The 19,281-nt window shown below is 51.9% G+C and overlaps 1 protein-coding gene across 2 annotated transcripts in view; it reads left to right on the forward strand.

The window, feature by feature from the left end:
* Positions 1 to 19,281, forward strand: part of HK1 (hexokinase 1) — a 91,118-nt gene that overhangs the window by 53,021 nt on the left and 18,816 nt on the right. For both annotated transcript variants that reach the window (XM_086679881.1, XM_086679880.1), the window contains 6 exons: positions 3,705 to 3,824; positions 6,986 to 7,081; positions 7,657 to 7,756; positions 7,868 to 8,051; positions 14,729 to 14,884; positions 17,321 to 17,554. In XM_086679881.1, coding sequence (XP_086536007.1) covers positions 3,705 to 3,824; positions 6,986 to 7,081; positions 7,657 to 7,756; positions 7,868 to 8,051; positions 14,729 to 14,884; positions 17,321 to 17,554 — 890 coding nt within the window. The remainder of the gene's footprint in view (positions 1 to 3,704; positions 3,825 to 6,985; positions 7,082 to 7,656; positions 7,757 to 7,867; positions 8,052 to 14,728; positions 14,885 to 17,320; positions 17,555 to 19,281) is intronic.

Genomic DNA, 19,281 nt, shown 5'->3' on the forward strand with positions numbered 1-19,281 from the left:
ATATTCATTTGCCCAGTGACTTCCTTCTTCCGGCGCCCGCAGGACCTCCTCTGTCCCAGCCTCTGTCTCTGTCTTCTCAGCTCCAGGATCACTTTGTTTCCTGCTGTCTGTCTCTTCCTCTTCCCCTTTCAAACGGTCTGCGGTCTGCAAAGAAAAGGTGACGAGGATGGTGATAATGGTGGTAACGGTCGTGTGTTCTTACAGCAATACTTCCATGATGCTCGTTAGGTCCACATCCCTGCTGTAAGCACTTTGCGTGGAGTGACTCCTTTAGCCATCGCAGTGACCCTCTGGGGCAGATGTCATCATTCTCCCCATTGTACAGATGAGAAAACTGAGGCTCAGATGTCAAGTGACCAGCCCCTTGGGTCACACAGCTCATAAGTGATAGAGCTGGGGTCTGCACCCAGGCAGTCCGGCTCCAGATGTTTCTGTTTTAACAACGTGGAACACCCTCAGGCTGGGTCTTGTCTTTATTGTCTTTATCGAGAGTTTTTGATGGTGAGGAAATGTGAGGGCTGTGGGCAAGGAGGAGGGCCCAGGGGATGAAGAAGAAGGTTGGCAGTTGAGAATAAGGATGAAACAGGAAACTCTCCTCCAGAAGTTTGGTTTGAAGTTAGACATAAGTATTAGTGGCCCATTTTTCTGAGATCTCTGACCATCCTGGAGGGTGGAGGCCAAGGGCCCCACTGTGCCCGGACTCACAGTCTGTGAACAGTCCTGAATTCGTGGGGCTGTGATTCCACGTTCTGTAATGTGCAGGAATTTAAATAGAGTTTTACACTTTTATCTAGAATAATAGTAAACTTATAGAAAAGTTTTAAGATAAGCACAAAGAGCTCCCCTATATGCCCTCATCCAGATTTGCTTTATCTTTTTCTCCCCCTCCTCTCTGCGCGCGCGCGCACACACACACACACACACACACACACACACACACACACACACACACACACACACACGGTATCCCAGAGGCTCAGTTCAGCTTTAAGCTTTAATAAGTCTGGAAGCATAAATGCAGCCTTTCTTAAAACATCACTTAGCTTTGGGAATTTTGAATGATAAATGTTTAAATTCTTGTTTTAGTCATTGTTTGCCATTTTCAACTGGAGAGACTGAATTTCCGTGTGGGGATTTTTAAAATCATGATCATGTTGTTAGGAGGGGGAAAATAGTGCTTTTTAGACCCTGAAATTTTGAGGCCAGCGAGGCCGGGTAACTTCCCCGCCTGGTTGGTCACAAGCATACTTAGTGTGGCGGTGGCTTCCTGTCTCTTTGAGCAGGCTTGTGGCTCCTGGAACTGTGGGCGTTTCACAACCGCGGCGTTTCCTTCTCGACAGAGCCCTTGGGGGTGGCTGTGTTCCGTTTGGGTCTGGGAGCTGGTTACAGCGCCTCCCCCGTGCGAATCCGTTCCTGCAGCCTGCGTTCTCCCTGATCCTTCCTGCCTGCAGCCTGCCTTCCTCTCACCCAGCCCTCTCGGTTGAGGGCCACAGGGGGGCCTGGAGCTTGTGACAGCCGATGACGCGGGGCTTGCTGACGGACTTAGGAATGGGTTTATATTACTTGGAAATGTAGGTCGCAGGAAGCTTAGCCGGGCTTCTCCAGGGAAGGTGGTCATGTGTCTCTTTAGTCGGACTCACTGGCTGCAGCCATCGTCTGAGTAATAGTGACTCAGGGACAGAGGCTCCTAGATCAGAATCGGCAGGTTTTCCTTCACGCTGGCAGGAAAGTCAGAATTTAGAGCTAGGTCGGGAGCATCTGGGGGAAGTTGGGGAATAGGAATAATGACTTCTGGCCCCCTCTCAAGGATATCCCTGCAAGGAAAGCCTTTGGGAAGATAGCCTTGTCTGGGTACACGGGCTGGGGTTGCTTCCTGTGACCATGTGGTTAGCTCTGCCAACACTGCCTTCTTCTGGCCTTCTAGAAGCTCTGTAGCTGTGTCAATCCTGTACATGAGGGAGGTCTAGTGTAATAACAGCCATGTGAAAAAGACAGAGGGTGACCTAGACTGTGGCATGGTGCCCCAAAGAGCGTATGTATACTTTGATTACATTAATGAAGGTATAGAGCTAAGGAAAAGGGAGGTTCTTCATTCCACTAAGCGTTCCTGTGTTCAGAACACATATGAAACATTATATTCAATTCTGGATGCATTGTATTTTATTTATTTATTTTTTTAAAGTTTATTCATTTAGTGTGTGTGTGTGCGTGAGAGAGAGAGAGAGAGAGAGAGAGAGAGAAGGGGGGGGGGAGAGAGAGAGAGAGAGAGAGAGAGAGAGAGAGAGAGAGAGAGAATTCCAAGCAGGCTCTACACTATCAGTGTGCCCGACATGGGTTTCGAACTCTTGAGCCGTGAGATCATGACCTGAGCTGAAATCAAGAGTTGGATGCTTGACCGACTGAGCCACCCAGCCACCCTGATTCTGGATGCATTTGAGACAAGGGGAGGTATTTGATCCTAAAAGGTTGGCTTAGAGGTGGTGAGCCTTCCATCATGGACAGTATTCATACAGAGGCTAGGGAAACAGCGTTCTGTGTTCTTTCCAGCGGATTCTAAGATGCGTGTGTTTACCCCAGGCAATGTGTTGTGGAGCAGACAAACTAAAACTAAAATCCACTGAACAAATCGTGGTGTGTTCATACCACAGGATCCCATGCAGCAGTGAGAGCGAATGGTCTCTAAAGGCACACCTCAGCCCGGACGATTCTCTGACACATAATGTCCAGTGAAAGAACATGTCCTTGTTGCATTTATGTGTGACAGAAAAGCAGCACAACGAATCCAGAGTGCTGGAAGTCAGAGTGGCTGCCGACTGCCCTTGTGGGGTTAGGTGGTGGCAGTGACTGCAGGGGACGTGAGGGAGGCGTCTGGGTGCTGGTGACACAGGCGGGCGAGCCTTTGAGAATCCGTGAACTCTGCGCCTAAAGGATGTGTGCGCTTTTCCACGTGTGCGTGTCACGCTTCAGGAAAGAGTAAAAGTATGACCGTCTGAAGATTGCTGAATCGCTCAGGTGGGCTAGACGCTGTGACCCTCCCGTAGCGTTGGGAATTTACACAGACGGCGGGAGACAGGGATACAGATACAGGGAAGGGGCCGGAAAATGCCCCACCTGGGAGGGGGCCATGGAGACCACTGCCTGTGCCTTCTGGAGGGTGAGGTGATTTCCTCTTATTTTTTTTTTTTTTTAATTTTTTTTTTTTTTTAATTTTTTTTTCAACGTTTATTTATTTTTGGGACAGAGAGAGACAGAGCATGAACGGGGGAGGGGCAGAGAGAGAGGGAGACACAGAATCGGAAACAGGCTCCAGGCTCTGAGCCATCAGCCCAGAGCCTGACGCGGGGCTCGAACTCACGGACCGCGAGATCATGACCTGGCTGAAGTCGGACGCTTAACCGACTGCGCCACCCAGGCGCCCCTTTCCTCTTATTTTAAAATTTCTTCAGCGCCCACTTAGGCAGACCATGACCGCCCACGGGCCGGTCCCGATGAAAGGGTTTGAACCGTTTCCTGAGCTGTGCTGGCCCGCAGGGAGGTCTCCTTGTAAGGGACTCTTTCTCTAGCCTTCACAGCCAGTGCGGCTTTCCCAGAGGGGCGCTCTTTTCCCTCTTGCACAGGGAATTGTTTACCTCTTTCCCTGAAATGCCCGGTCCCCTGTCCCCTGTCCCCTGTCCCCGTCCTGACTGCTCTTGCGCTTTCTTTAGCTTTTCGATCACGTCGCCGAGTGCCTGGGAGACTTCATGGAGAAGAAGAAAATCAAGGACAAGAAATTACCTGTGGGATTCACGTTTTCCTTCCCTTGTCGGCAGTCCAAAATAGACGAGGTAAGGACACGCTGGGACTGGCGGACCCCACAGAAGCCCTAAAGAGGGAAAGCTGATGAGCCCTTTGACCTGATTCTTTTTCCCTTTTGCTCACCGGATGGCCTGCATGTCTCGTATTTTTCTTAAATAGAAACATTTGTAGGAGTTAACGTGAGGTCACCATCTTGTGTTTATCCGTCAATTACTTAAGTGATTTACATACTTCTAGAGACGAATCATGGTGTTTGTGGCCATTAGGTAAGTAGAGACATTTGTGAAGCTCAAGCAAGTGAAGGAAGGGAAGGTAGGTTTGGTGACAGTGAGAGAGGCTGCCAAGCCTTCTGTCAGAGATGTACTGCGTGGTGTTTACCTGGAGGCCATCCTGGTACCAGGGAATCTGGTCAGGATCCCATGCCTCGGGCCCAGGGCCGCCTCTCCACAGCTTCTGCCAGTGCCTGGCTCCAGCCCCAGAGACGCTGTTGGTTCCCCTTCTGACCTCCAGGTGGATCGTTGCACCCCCTTGCTGTCCATTCATTCATTCATTCATTCATTCACCTGTTTAGTAAGGAAGGACTCCGGTATAACTCCGTGGCCCCATTGTACCTCAGCATACTGCCGGGATACAAAATAAGTAGATGCGACCTTGTGCCTTTTCTTCATGGAGAGACAAAACACACACACAGGCAACCTGTGAACAGACTCCTATAACAGGGACCCCCGATGGTTGACATTCCGGAGGGGCCATCGGGTACCAGGCTCCGTCCTGAGGCGTACGTCACAGTTAACACACGTGATCTTCAGACACCCCGTGAGTGAAGTGCTTACGGTTCCCGGTTTACAGATTGAGGAAACTGAGGCGTGGAGGGATTAGGAACCTGCCCAAGACCACCCGGCCAGGAGGGAGCAGAGCCCAGACCAGCTGTGGGCAGAGCTAGCTGTGGGGAGCCACTAGTGTGGCTCCAGAGCCTGTGCAGGATGGTAACATTGTGGTGCCCTCTGCACTCCTGGGCAGCTCCCCTGTGCCTCTTCGGGTCAGTGCCCTGTCCTGGGCACCGCGTCATGCTCCTGGAGCCCTTCCGTCTGTCTGACTTGTGTAATTATGTCACGCTAGAGCGAGAAGGGGCTTGAGAGCTCAGCAGGCCAAGCCCCTCCTTCCTCAGATGGGAAAGGAAGCCTCCCAAGGTCACAGGTCTTATTAATGGCAGATCTAGGACCAGAATCCCTGGGCACCCCCTCACCTAGTCCCTGCTCCCCCGACCGCTCCCCCCAGTTAAAGACCTCGAAACACTGCTGTCCTCCTGTCTCCAAAAGGGCCGCGAGGGCCACTCTAGACTCTGGTATCTGGCCCTGCGACACCTCCAAGGTGTTCATGTCACTTTCGCTTCTAGGGTGCCTTCGCAAACCTTTTCCCAAAGCCTGTTGTTGATGCTAAGTTTCCCTTTGCTTCTGAGAGTGGAGACGTGACAGTCACGCCCCCTGGGCAGAGACAGTGTTGACATCCCCTCCCACCGTGAGAGGTGGGGGACGGCTTGAGAATGTAGCGACTCATTTGCTTGCTCCTTTGTTCACCGGTGGCTGTTGACCAAGTGCTATCCCCGTGCGGGGCTAGGCCCTGGGAGAGAACGGGGAGCAGATGGGGCCTGCCCCCCCGAAGGTGCAATCTTCCCGGGAAGAAGGCATGGCAGAAGGGGGAGAGAATGTCCTCAGAGCGGGAGAGCCCCCCAGAGCAGGGCAGATAGCCCGGTAGGGGGGCTTTGCAGGCAGAGGAGCTAGAGGCAGGGCCCCCACCCACAGGCCTTGACCCCCATCCGGGGAGGGCTTCCTAGGCCGGGCCATGCTGCCTGCCAAGAAGCCGGCGGACCGCAGACTAATTAGCCATCCAGGGGGCCTTGCCCACTCCTCAGGGATGCCTGGAATCTTCAAGATTGTCCAGATCTAGACCAGCTGCCTTGTCCCACAGGTGAGCAAAGTGACTCTCAGAGGAATTCGGGGAGCTGCCCACAAGGAAACGGGCAGAGGTGTGAGAAAAGGACTCGCCTGCTGATTTCCAGCCCCGCATTCCTTCCACAACATTCTCGGAGGCCTCTTGGGGGTTGGGATTGAGGGGAAGAAAGCAGTGTCCAGGGATTTTTGGAATGCCTGGCTTAGCAGCAGGCCGCTGCCGAGCAAAGAACCACAAACTCTCCCAAACACGCACCCTTCTGTGCGCCTTCCAGGCCGCGTGGCTTTCACCGTGAGCCGGGGCAGCCCGTGTATGGGCAAACTCCCATCCCAGCCCCCAGGGGCCCACGGGACGTGAGCAGTAACAAGTCTTCCCAGCCCTGCCGCGTGTATGGCAGCTTTCTCCTTTCAGAGAGCAACACTCAAGTGTAACAAGTATTCTTTTGTTCAGTATCTTGGATTAAAAAGAATACGAGAGCAATACGTAAAGCTATTGAAACAACATGAAGGTACAAAGTAAAAAGTAAAATTCTGACCCTTCCCCATTCCCAAGTGAATGACCGCTGGCTGTCTCTCCTTTTTGATGTCTGTCCATTAATCCACAAGCACAAATGGATCGTATTGTATTGCTGCTCCCACACGGGGGTTAAAGTCCCAAGTCGGGGACGAGGCATACATCGTATTTAGTCGCTATTCCCCTGCTAACTCTAGGACCTGGCTTTGGAAGTTCAGTAGCCAAGGATTATCTTGGCATTTTGTTTTCCTGCCCAACTTGGCTCTGCCTCTCTTTCCCTGGGGCTGTGGAAGCCGGGACCTGGCTTGCAGGTGGGGAGGGGTGATCAGGCAATGACGGGATTTCTCTTGTTCTCTTTTTAAATTTTTTTTTTTCAACGTTTATTTATTTTTGCGACAGAGAGAGACAGAGCATGAACGGGGGAGGGGCAGAGAGAGAGGGAGACACAGAATCGGAAACAGGCTCCAGGCTCTGAGCCATCAGCCCAGAGCCTGACGCGGGGCTCGAACTCACGGACCGTGAGATCGTGACCTGGCTGAAGTCGGACGCTTAACCGACTGCGCCACCCAGGCGCCCCTCTTGTTCTCTTTTTAAATGGAGTCTGGCTGAACCGCTTGTCCTCTCTCGGCCTCTGCCTTGTCACTAGTCTTGAGCAGCCTCCCCGGGGACCTGGGGGTTCTGGAGGCCTCCCGGCCCTCGTCCAACCCCCATCTGCTCTCCTTTGCAGGCCATCCTGATCACCTGGACAAAGAAATTTAAAGCGAGCGGAGTGGAGGGAATGGATGTGGTGAAGCTGCTTAACAAAGCCATCAAAAAGCGCGGGGTAACTTTCGGGGCCGCCTGGAGGTGGGGGAGTGTGGGGAGAAGTCTGTGATCTAGAACAGACCAGGCCCTTCCGCGGGGCAGGAGCGCACGGCCTGAGGCCTCACGTGGGTGTCTCGAAGACCCAGGCAGATGAACGGTGGGGGTCCACGGCCCCGAAGGTTGGGGTGGCTCAAAGCAGGGGTCTCCGAAGTGCCGCCCGAAGGAGCCAGGCCCTTGGGCGGGGGGAGCGCTGGGCCGTGCGGGGAGCTGACGCGGCCGGGTGCCGCCGGCGCGCACGGAACGAGGGCAGTCAGCGCGCGGATGTGGTGCGGTGCTTTGTAGAGGGCTGTGGCTCTGTGCGCAAGATCCGCTCTGGAAAGACTCTTAAGCCAGGTAATTAAGATGACTGTGCAGTTTCCCTAATGTAATTACCGCGCTCTGATCCAGCCGACTCGAGTGCCGGCAGGAACGAGAGCAGCGCCACTCCCAGGAGCAGGGGTGGAAACGGGAGCTCTCTTGCCACGCTCTCTTGAAGGTTGGTGACCTCCGCTCCCATGCGAGAGTGGACGGTGACACCCCCTCATGTGTCCCCAGGACTACGATGCCAACATTGTGGCTGTGGTGAACGACACGGTGGGGACCATGATGACCTGTGGCTACGACGACCAGCAGTGCGAAGTCGGCCTCATCATTGGTAACGTCACCTCCTCCTCATCCGTCCCTTCGGCTGGTGTGTCCGGAGGGCACGGCCTCGTCTCCTGATTTTGTGGTGGTCACACCTTCTGATCGTGTCTCTCTCTCCCAGGCACTGGCACCAACGCGTGCTACATGGAGGAACTGAGGCACATTGACCTGGTGGAAGGCGACGAGGGCAGGATGTGCATCAACACGGAGTGGGGGGCCTTTGGGGACGACGGGTCCCTCGAAGACATCCGCACCGAGTTCGACCGGGAGATAGACCGTGGCTCTCTCAACCCTGGGAAGCAGCTGTGAGTCCCACCTTTTCTGACGATTCGTGCACATGACTTAGGGGACACTTAACGAAAGGCGTGGGTTGTGAGGTGATAGGGGCAGAAGGCAGGTAGTCACAAAGGGAGACGCCCAGCAAATTTGCGGGACCCGTCACTCCTGCTGTGGATAGATACGCAGCTGTGGCGACTGCCGCTTTAAAAGCACGTTTTGAATGATTGTCTCTTTGTCTAATTACACTCTAATTGCGTCCTCATAAAAAATCTTGGAAATTAGAAATACAGAAGCACTCGCAGAAAGCTAAGGTTCAGAAGCACTGTAGACAACTAGCATTGCCACTCAGAGCGAGCGGGGCCATGAGGTAAGCAGGGCATCAGCTGAGCAGAGAGAGTGAGTGTCCACTCATTCGAAGCTACTTCTTGAGAGCTCTGTGCTAGGCTCCGAGGACAGAGCAGGACCTTCCTGTCCAGTACTTAAGAGCTAGTTGGGGAGGTATGTCCCACGTGTAAATGTTGGTTATGCAGAGGAGCGAGTGCAAACCATTTGAGTCATATAGACCTTAGGGAGACGGGAGAAGGGAGAAACTTCTTCCGTGTCATGGATAGGCGGATGGGTCAGAGTTGATAAAGAGCATCAGACTTACTGGGTCAGTTATTTTTGGCCTTGGAGAGCTGCCGAGGTATGAGTGACATTATTCAGGACAGACATTAGTGTGGGCATTTCTGGATAGGAGCTGCTTACTTCCTGAAGTGCATATGCCCCTGTTTTTCTGCAATGCCCCTGTGCTAGCAGCACTCTGATCAACCCCCCAGCAGCCTTATCCTGGGATCGGATGCTGTCAGCGCGCTGACAGGTGTTCAACCCTGTTGGCTGAGCGGTCCTTATCTTTTTCTCTTTTACTAATTTTTAAAAAATTTATTTATTTTGACAGAGAGAGAGCATGCGATCAAGGAAAAGGCAGAGAGAGAGGGAGAGAGAGAGAATCTCAAGCAGACACCATGCTGTCAGCACAGAGTCCGATGTGGGGCTTGAACTGGCAAACCATGAGATCATGACCTGAGCTGAAATCAAGGGTCGGACACTTAACTGACCGAGCCACCCAGGCACCCCTTAGCAGTCCTTAACTTGTGCCAGAGAGAAATGGGAGTCCTTTTGTCATTTTGAAACCCATCACCCAAAAATCTCCATAGCCTAGGCTGGATGATTGGGCTTTCCACCCGAATTAATGGAATCCCATAGTGGGTGGCCCCCCTCCACTGGTAATGGTGGTGGTGAAAAAACTAGGTTTCTCAGAAAGAGAATGCCAGGTTCTTAGATCCAGAGTTGAACATCAACTCTGCATCCAGAGACTGGGGTACCAGCTTGGAGATAAAGGAAGCCTGTTCCAGAGCTCTGGCAGCCAAAGGTTTTTTTTTCCCCCCAGTCCATTCACCTAACTTGCGGCACTAAAACCTGACCCCATGTGACATGAAGCTGTTTACTGTGCCTACTTTACAGTTCACTGGAGATCTGTGGATGTGCTTGATCACATCATTATCTCAGGTACCTCTGGGGATATTCTGTAATATGTGCCTGTGTATCACAGTGCATCTCTAAAATTCTCACGGTTCCACATTCCCAAGCATATGCGACCCCAGGGGTTTCAGATCAGAGATGATGTACCCGTACCTGTTGTTACTATCAATCGTTTAATCAGAAGTCGCCCTTCTCAGGGAGCAGGGCAGTTACCTGTGATAACTGAGCAGATGTGACCCAGGCCCATGTCTGGTCTGTATCCTCAGCCTCAGCACAGGGATCCCATGTAGCTTGGGTGGAAGCCTGGATTTCTCTGCCGTCTATCTTGAAGTACTTCTGAATTTTCTAAGGGGCTGAACTGTATCCCCGGGCTGAACTGTGAACTGGGCTCACAGTTGCCTTGCGATAAACATTTTTGGAATGGTGGTTGGATAGATGCATAGATAGAGATGGATGGATGGATGGTGGATTAAGCAGGAGGAGTGAGGATGGAAAGGTGGATGATGGATAGATGGACAGATGAATGGATGGATGGATGGGGGTGAATGGGGAAATGGAGAATGGATGGAAGGATGGATGGGGGTGGATGGGGAAATGGAGAATGGATGGATGATGGATAGATGGATGGATGGATGGATGGATGGATGGATGGATGGTGGATTAAGCAGGAGGAGTCAGGATGGAAAGGTGGATGGATGGATAGATGGATAGATGAATGGATGGATGGATGGGGGTAGATGGGGAAATGGAGAATGGATGGATGGATGGATGGATGGATGGATGGATGGTATATGGGGAGGTAGCTAGATGGGGAGGAGATGGGTGGTGAATAAACAGGTGGTTGGGTGGAATAGTGAAGGGTGGGGTGAAGTCAGTCTTCTCCAGTGTGTTTCCCTGTTTACTGGTCACCATAGGTCGGGTCTTGTTAAGAACAATGCTAAAGAGGTGATGGAGTCTTGAGTTACATCACATATTCCTGGAAATAGGCTACTGGCCAGAGAGTTTTTTGCCAAAGCAAATTTTTGCTCTTTCCTAGGTACCTTGCCTAAGTTTTGGAGTCTTCCTTATTCTGTGCAAATGCCAGAATTTGGTTCTTGTCAGGGAGAGGTGTCTGCTCCATTTGACTGGTGGGGAAATTAAGGCAGTGTGATAGGACAAGCTGGCCCAAGACTCTCTTGAGGGTTGATGTGGCTTAGGTTTAGGGTTTTCTGCCCTATTTGAAAGTTTGAGTTTTTAGAGTGACCTTCTAGAATATCTAAGACTCATCTCTTACCATTTATGGACCAACATCATCAATGGTGGTCTGGAGGAGTGGTTTTTCATCACTGATTGCTCATCGCCTTTACATAAAGGCCTTTTATTTATTATTATTATTATTATTATTATTATTAATATAATTATTATTTTAAGCTTATTTATTTTGGGGGAGAGAGAGAGCATGCATGCACACAGGGAAGAAGCAGAAAGAGAGAGAGAGAGAAACAGAGAGAGAGAGAGAGAGAGAGAGAGAATCCCAAGCTGGTTCCCTGCCACCAGCTCAGAGCCTTATACTGGACTTGAATTCATGAACCACGAGATCATGACCTGAGCCCAAGTCAGGAGTCAGACGCTTAACTAGGCACCCCCATAAAGGCCTTTAAGAAACATATTGTAGCCCCGGCATCCCCTCACCCTACCCGCCTTCCTCCCAATTCTGACCCAGTTGGCCCGGGTCGGGACCTGTCCTTAAGAGCCTAAGAGCTCTCCAGGTGATTCCATTTTTTAACCAGGGTTGAAAATGTAAGTGTGTGGGATTTGTGCAAAGGCCCTCGGTACCCAGACGGACTCCACACCACTACATACGCACTCATTCATGTTGACTGAAGTTTGCGTTTACTGAGTACCAACTGTATACATTTGGCCAGGAAGGGGATCGTCACGGTAGCTCTGTGGCTCCTGCCTGCACTGGTGATAACTACTTTCAGGATAGCAGGGGACAGCCCTGAGTATCCAGCAACCCTAGCCTTACCCCAGAGTTAGGAGGTGTCTCTCTAGAAGGGATCCGATATTCAGCTTCCTCCCTACCACCCTTCCACACTAGGCCTGTTCTGGTCACATGCCTGTCTCCTACTACAGATTTGGGTCCCACCCTCTGTGATTTTTAATCCTCCGTCTCGTCCCCTCCTGTCTTCTTGGACTCCTTAATCTTCTTTTTCCGTGTCGTGTCTGGAATTTTGAATCCCGTTGCCCTATGTGATTCCTTATCACATCCTTCAACATGCAAGGAGCCACATGCCCCCCAAGACAGCAGCAGCAGTGACCATGACAGCAGGATGGTTTGACCTGCAGAATTCTTTGACCTGAACGCTAGTGAAGTCAGTCCCCAAACACATGGTTGCTCTGCCTGCTCCACGGAACCTCTCCAGAGCTCTGATCCTGCTTAGCGTGGCCTCGGACCTCTCCCACTTCTCTGGTCCCGGGCGGCCCACTGGAGCGGACCCCGGCTGCCAGGGGAGCTCCCGATCGGCATGTGAGTCCTTGCTCCCCTTGTGTGAACATGACCCCAAGCCCGCCCTTGCCAGCCTGTCCCCAGGCCACGTGGGTGTCGGCCCTGCCTGTGCCCACCGGCCGGCGGGAAGGCTGCGGCTCCTTGGTGTTTGTGGGCACTGAGTGCTAGGAGGTGAATCACGGCTTGCCTGGTTACTTGGCTTCACTTGAGCAGAGCATGTTGAGCATGTTGGTTGAGGAGCCCTGCTGTGTCCGTGAGCCTTTGGCTTGAGCTGAGCGAGGCTCATCAGAGGTGCTTTTTCCTGGTTTTGCTGCTCTGACAGGGGTTCTAGGAAAAGGGGATGATGGGGTCCATGTATGGAAGAGACGTCGTGTAGAAAAGGGAGATCGTTGTGAGTGTCTCCAGAGGGCGAAGTGAAAAGCAAGGGGCAGAAGGTGCCAGGAGGCTGATTTTGGCTCATCCTAAGGGCAGGAACCTTTTCTGTTGTCACGCTGCCCAGTGGGGGCAGGCTGCCTCAGGAAGGAGTGAGCTGATGAAGGCAGACAGAGAGACAGGGTTGGGGGTGGGGCTGGGGGGGGCTGCTAGCATGACAGTAATAGCTGACATTAAATGACATTGCCCATGAGAGAGGCAGAACAGCACAGCGGTTAGAGCATAGCCTCTGGTGTTTAACTGGGACGGTGACCATGGGCACGTTTTATAACCTCTCTATGCCTCAGCTTCCTCATCTGCAAAGTGGGGATAGTGATATTGTCTACCTCATAGGGTTTTAGTGAGGATCAAATAAGTTACTACATGGGAAGTGCTTAGTAAAGTGGGATGCGTAGCAAGGGCAGACATTCTAGCACTTTGCCCATATTAACTCCTATCCTCTGCCCAGCGGCCTTAGCGGTAGGCCCTGCCGTTATCCCCATATGCTGGGTGAGGGGATCAAGAAGTAAGTAGCACAGAAAGCCGCTGAGCCGGGATTGAGCCCTGGGCAGTCTGGCTCCTGCCTGCTTCGAGATTCCGGCTCGGGGCTGTGCAGAGGCCGTTCCCACAGGTACCTGGGGCGGCAGCTGGGCAGCCGGGCCTCAGAAAGGCCTGAGTCCTGCCAGGGATCCTCGACACAGCTGTGGCTGGGGCGGTCCTGTCTGGTCCTGTCAGGAGCAGGAACAATGGGAGCGGTGTTTCTCTGCGCCCGCGTCGGGGCGAGGGAGGGCCAGGCGCTCAGGTCCCAGCAACATCCCTGGCTCCCGGGCCTGGCTCTGAACGGAACAGATTGTTTTGCTGTGTCACAGCCAGCTCTGGGTGTGCCAGCTGGCCTCCCTCGGAGGAGAGGCAGGCCACCTGGACGTGGACCTGCCTCTCTGATCTGTCCGGCTCAGGGCTTCCTCCTGGGCCCTGCCCAGCCAGCATTCGGGGCCTGAGTCTGGCTCAGGTGTGGCGCGGAGCCCTGATCCGTGGTAGCCTCTCCTCTGCAGCGTCGGGCTCAAGGTGGCCGCTGCAGTTACAGAGCCCACGCCTCGTGCCACCCCTGCCCAGGGACACAAGAGAGGCGATTCACTCTGTGACTGGCCCGTGGCTGTGCGCCGCCCGAGCAGCGGGATGAGCTGATTGGCTTTAAGCTACTCAGAGCCCTCCCCTGGCATTTAGGGTGAGGTCAGTGGGAGAGGAATGGGCACCCCAAAGCAAATTTTTGCTCCTTTTGGCTAGGGAAGGGGAACATGGATGCCAGGGAGGTGGCCGGTGACAGGAGTCCCATGGGAAATGGCTGTGTTTCAGCCCCATCGTCTACTCAGCCTTCCCTCAGAGAAGGCATTTACCTGTTCTGACTGAGCTGGGAAATGGAGAGAATGCTCCCCAGCCACCTCCCTTCTCTCAGGGCTTGGAGCCTCCCTAGTGGAGTGATGGAGACAAACACCCTTTAAAAAGCATAGCAAAGGGGCACCTGGGTGGCTCTGTCGGTTGAGCGTCCGACCTCGGCTCAGGTCATGATCTCACGGTTCATGAGTTTGAGCCCCGCGTCAGGCTCTGTGCTGACAGCTCAGAGCCTGGAGCCTGCGTTGGATTCTGTGTCTCCCTCTCTCTCGGCCCCTCCCCTGCTGACACTGTGTCTCTCTCTCTCTCTGTGTCAAAAATAAATAAACATTAAACACATTTTTTAAATAAAAAATAAAAATAAAAAGTATAGCAAAGGGGCGCCTGGGTGGCTCCGTCGGTTAAGCGTCTGACTCTTGATCTCAGCTCGGGTCTTGATCTCAGAGTCGTGGGTTTGAGCCCCATGTTGGGTTCTGTGCTGGGCGTGGAGCGTACTTTAAAAAAGAAAAACAAATAAATAAAAATAAAAAATAAAAGGCAGAGCATAGAGTTTTATAAGAAATGATCATATTCTCATTTCTGTCTGGGGGCCTCCTCGTCATCCCCAGTCTCACCTCCAGGCAGCCTTCCCCGCCTGTCCCTGCTTACCTCCTCTGTCCACCTAGGGATAGGTGTGGGGTCTAGAGGAGTCACCCCTCCCCCACTGCTGTCCCATCAGTCACCATTTAGTCACACGGTTGTGTGTGGTTTTGCCTGCCGGCGGGACCATGAGCTCAGAAGCCCGAGGCGGTGGCTCTGTCTCCCTCCCCTCTGTCTGTCCTATTCCTCACGAGCTGCCCCTGGGGTACCCACGTAGGAAGGACCTGACAGGTGCCACACACTTTTCTCCTGCAGGTTTGAGAAGATGGTGAGTGGCATGTACTTGGGGGAGCTGGTTCGACTGATCCTGGTCAAGATGGCCAAGGAGGGCCTCTTATTTGAAGGACGGATCACCCCGGAGCTGCTCACCAGGGGGAAGTTCAAGACCAGTGATGTGTCAGCCATTGAAAAGTAGGTGCCGCCCCTCAAGGCTTTCTCTTTCCCTTCGCTCCAGCCCCTCCCCATCCCCACCTGCACACACAGGGGAGATTAGAGCCCAGGGAGTAGATGACTCCAGTGGTGAACGAGACGCTCACTGAGCCCGGGGCCTGGGCTTGGGAGCCTCCCTGCACATAGTAGGACCTTCTGTAGACTGTGTTCCAGGGAACCCTGGGGATCTCAAGATAAGGTATTCCATGAAGAATCAGGAATTACTAAATCCTCCATTTAGAGACTTACAGTACTCATTAGCATGGTAAAGAGAGCCCAGTTCACTTTGGCTAACTTATAATTTCCCAAACTTCTTTGATGCCTGAAATGCCCCTCCCACTACTCCCCCCAATTCTCTCACCTGTTAACCGCCAGACATGTTCCCTGGCACAAGTTTGGGAAACATCGATTAACAGCTGAGACAGGGCAGATCGACATGGGAGGAAGGAGTCTAGCCAGAGACCTGACTGCTCCCTTTCGGCCTCAACTTGAGAAACCCGGATTTCTCTGCCTTGACTGTTACTTGCGGGCCTTCACCCTGAGAGGGAAGAGGGTAAACTTGATCCCACAGCCGTTTGATGTGGTTGGGCACCTCCAAGTCTGAAGGACTCCTTTCTTGTGGCCGGCCCCCGTGTGCCACCAGGCTCTATTCCTGGTTCGGAGACATGTAGCCAGGTGAGGCCACCTGCCGAAAGATAGGGCTAGCTTGGTGCTGGAGAAGTCCTTTCATCTCTGTACGAAGCTGTCATTGCCACCGCCCTGCGGTGGTCCTGGAGACTCCGATCGAACCAGTGGCTTCCTAGCTCTGGCTCCTGGGAGGAGATGCCTATGAGCTGTCTGCAGGTAGAGAAGGAGGCTGAGGAGATGGGACGGGGTTTATGTGGACGTACTCCTCTGCCACATCCACGTACGGGCATTTACCTGAGGATCGCTCTCCTTCGGGAACTACCAGGGGAGAGCTGGTGTCAGCGGGGCGCCATGATACTGAGTTCCCAGCCACCTCTCTCCTCCAGCCTCCGCGCTGGCTACTGAGAAGGGCAGGAGGCTCATGGCATGCCCTCAAAGTCATCGACAGAGTCAGGAAATGCCTTCCTTTTGGCCTGCTTCTGGTGTTGGCCCACTGGTTACCACGAAACAAAAGCCCACTTGAGCTAGCTCAGGAAAGCGTGTGTATTGGAATAAAGGCTTTCTCAACAAAACCTAAGCATCCTACCAGGGCAGACAGACGTTCAAAGCATTCTCTTTAAAATCGGGAGTAAGAGAGGATCCCCCGTTTTTATTTAGCATTGTCTGGAGTCGTAGCCAGTGTTGAAAAAGAAAAAAAAAAAAAAAGAAAGAAAGAAAAATTAAAGGCTTGAGAATTAAAAAAAAGAGGAAGTAAAAGTATCATTATTTGCAGATGTTAATTGTGTGTATGGAACACCAACAATATCTAGAGGAGTGAATAGAATAATGAGAGGTAAGGGAATCGTCTGGAGAGGAGATGCCAAAGTCAATTATATTTCTATATATTGGCAATAATTAAAATGTTAAATAACCCTTTTATTTTAGAATAGTTTTAGACTTACAGAAATATTGCAGAGACGGTGCTGAGTGTTTGCCCATATCGCCGCCTGAGTTTCCCCCATATTAACATCTTACGTTACTATGTTACGTTAAAGTGAACAAAAGATATATACACGTGAATTTATGCCATCTACGCCATGTCGTCTGTAATAGTAAAAAAATTACAAAGTACCTCAGAACGAATCTAACAAAAGATAACAAAACGTAGAAAATTAAAACTTGACTGGAAAACCTCAAGGGAGTGTAAGCCTCCCAGGGCAACTCGCAGACCCCAAGCGCCAGCGGTCTCCCTGGGTCTCCTAAGCACTGAGCTCCGGGGTGGGCAGCTATGTCTCGCCTCTCCACCTCTCTCCGTGTGCCCGGCGTGTCATAACCCGGCCTACTGCTATTTTTTCTCCTATTACCTGGTATTTCTTACAGAGTAGACTCCTCCTCGTGTTCTCAGGCATTTGATGTCTTAATTCCATACCATACAACTTTTTTTTTCTTTAAATTTTTTTTAATGCTTATTTTTGAGAGAGAGAGAGAGAGAGAGCGGGCACACGCACGAGGTGGGGGTGGGTACAGAGAGAGAGGGAGACACAGAATCTGAAGAGAGAGAGAGAGTGGGCACGAGTGGGGGAGGGGCAGAGAGAGAGGAAGACCCAGAATCCAAAGCAGGCTCCTGGCTCTGTGCTGACAGAGCGGGGCCCAGACTCACGAGCTGTGAGATCATGACCTGAGCCAATGTCAGACGCTTAACTGACTGAGCCCCCCAGGCGCCCCTCACCTTTCCAGCACTTTCGAACCTCAGTGCTTTGCACTGCCTGATGTGGTCCTTAACCCACGGTTAATTGGCCTCTGACCTCACAGGAATAAGGAAGGCCTCCACAATGCCAAAGAAATCCTGACCCGCCTGGGAGTGGAGCCATCTGATGACGACTGTATTTCAGTCCAGCACGTGTGTACCATTGTCTCATTTCGCTCTGCCAACCTGGTGGCTGCAACGCTGGGCGCCATCTTGAACCGCCTTCGAGATAACAAGGGCACACCCAGGCTGCGGACCACGGTTGGTGTCGACGGGTCTCTTTACAAGACGCACCCACAGTGAGTCTGCCCTTTGCTATCATTGGTGCTCAGTGCCCACCTGGGCTAAGGACCTCCTCCAAAGGTCAGACTTTTGCACCCAGTGAAGGTTTTTGGCATACAAGAGTGTATCTAGTTCTGGGCAGGAAGGTCAGAATTGCCCACTTGAGAAGTATCTGGCCCTCAGCCCGTTCTCCTGGTGTTGCTTCTGGACTGTCAAGTCTCATTTCATAAGTCTTTTTGGGGATTTCTGTAGCTGCCAGCAGCGCTGGGTGGAACATGTCTGTATCTTAAATCCTCTTGCTTACTCATATTTCGTCAACAACCTTCATCCTCACTGTAGCTCGGGTCAAGGGTGCAATGCCCACATTCTTGTTTTAGAGGCTCCTGTGAAAGGCCCCCCCCCCACCCCTCAGACGTGCCTTTTTTAAACGGGCAGCTTGTTGACATTTTGCATCTGAGAGCGGAGAGCCGGAGGGAGCTAGAAGTTGTAAATGGCCCCTGTTGACGATGAGGGGCAGTCACCGTGCTGCCTCCTGGTGTAGTGAACGCCTTAGCTGCAGAAGCCTTTTGTGGTACCACGAACACGGCTTGCACATTTTTTAAAGGCTAAAGGTGAAATTCTGCGTCTATAATTATAGACTAGCTTTTAACAACAGCTCCCTTTGACGTGAGTTTCGCGCAGGACCTCAGGTACTTGGCCACCATATATACGAAGCGTACATAGAGTGGCCTTGTGACGCCCTCACTCCAGTTCTAGCGGGCGCTGAATAATAAACGTTGACTTAAATGGAAATCATTGTCACGAGGGGGCAGGGTTTGAGCTAGTCAGATGCTATTGTCCGTTAGGTTCGTAGTTTTATTCCTTCGTATTTTTAAAGTATTTGTAAAATTTTCGATAATGGAGCTAGCTATCATTTTTTTGGGGGGGGTGGGTGGTTTCTCGGCAAATGTATGGACAAGAAAGCTTAGGGATTTGTAACATCACATTAAAAAAAATTTGTTTTTAATCGTGGGAAAATACACAATCTAGAATTTACTATCTTAACCGCTTTTGAGCATACAGTTCAGAAGTGTTAAGTACATTCCCACTATTGGACGACCAGCCCCACCAGCCACCCCCAGAACTCGTCACTGACAGGGTCACCTTTTAATTTTTTTTCTTTTAACGTTTATTTATTTTTTGAGACAGAGAGAGACAGAGCATGAACGGGGGGAGGGTCAGAGAGAAAGAGGGAGACACAGAATCCGAAACAGGCTCCAGGCTCTGAGCGGTCAGCACAGAGCCCGACGCAGGGCTCGAACTCACGACTGTGAGATCATGACCTGAGTTGAAGTCAGACGCTTAACCGACTGAGCCACCCAGGTGCCCCCAGGGTCACCTTTTAAACGATAATGTTGATTAAATGCGTTTTGTTTTAGGAGTATCGTCTATTTGGTACACAGAAACGTTAGATAGTTCATAAAATGACAAAGAGAGTAGAAGTTACGTTTAGTCCTGCCCCTTGGCATTGATCACTGCTAATATTTGGGGTTCTGGTTTCCCTGTTTCCCTTGGCAGGCAGCCTTCCATCCTGATGACCGACCATAAATTTTGCGGAGGCTGTGTCTCATTGAGTCCTGTCCTAAAGTCCTCCTCTAGCCAATAGAGAATGTCCAGACCCTTGGGGGCAGAGGGAAAGGGCAGGTGAAAATAAAAAAAAAAAAGAGTGATTATGAGTGATTGTGGAGCCTGTCCCCAGCGCCAG

This window comes from Puma concolor, chromosome D2, assembly GCF_028749965.1.
Source record: "Puma concolor isolate L17-30 chromosome D2, mPumCon1.1.hap2, whole genome shotgun sequence".
Classification (NCBI taxonomy): domain Eukaryota; kingdom Metazoa; phylum Chordata; class Mammalia; order Carnivora; family Felidae; genus Puma; species Puma concolor.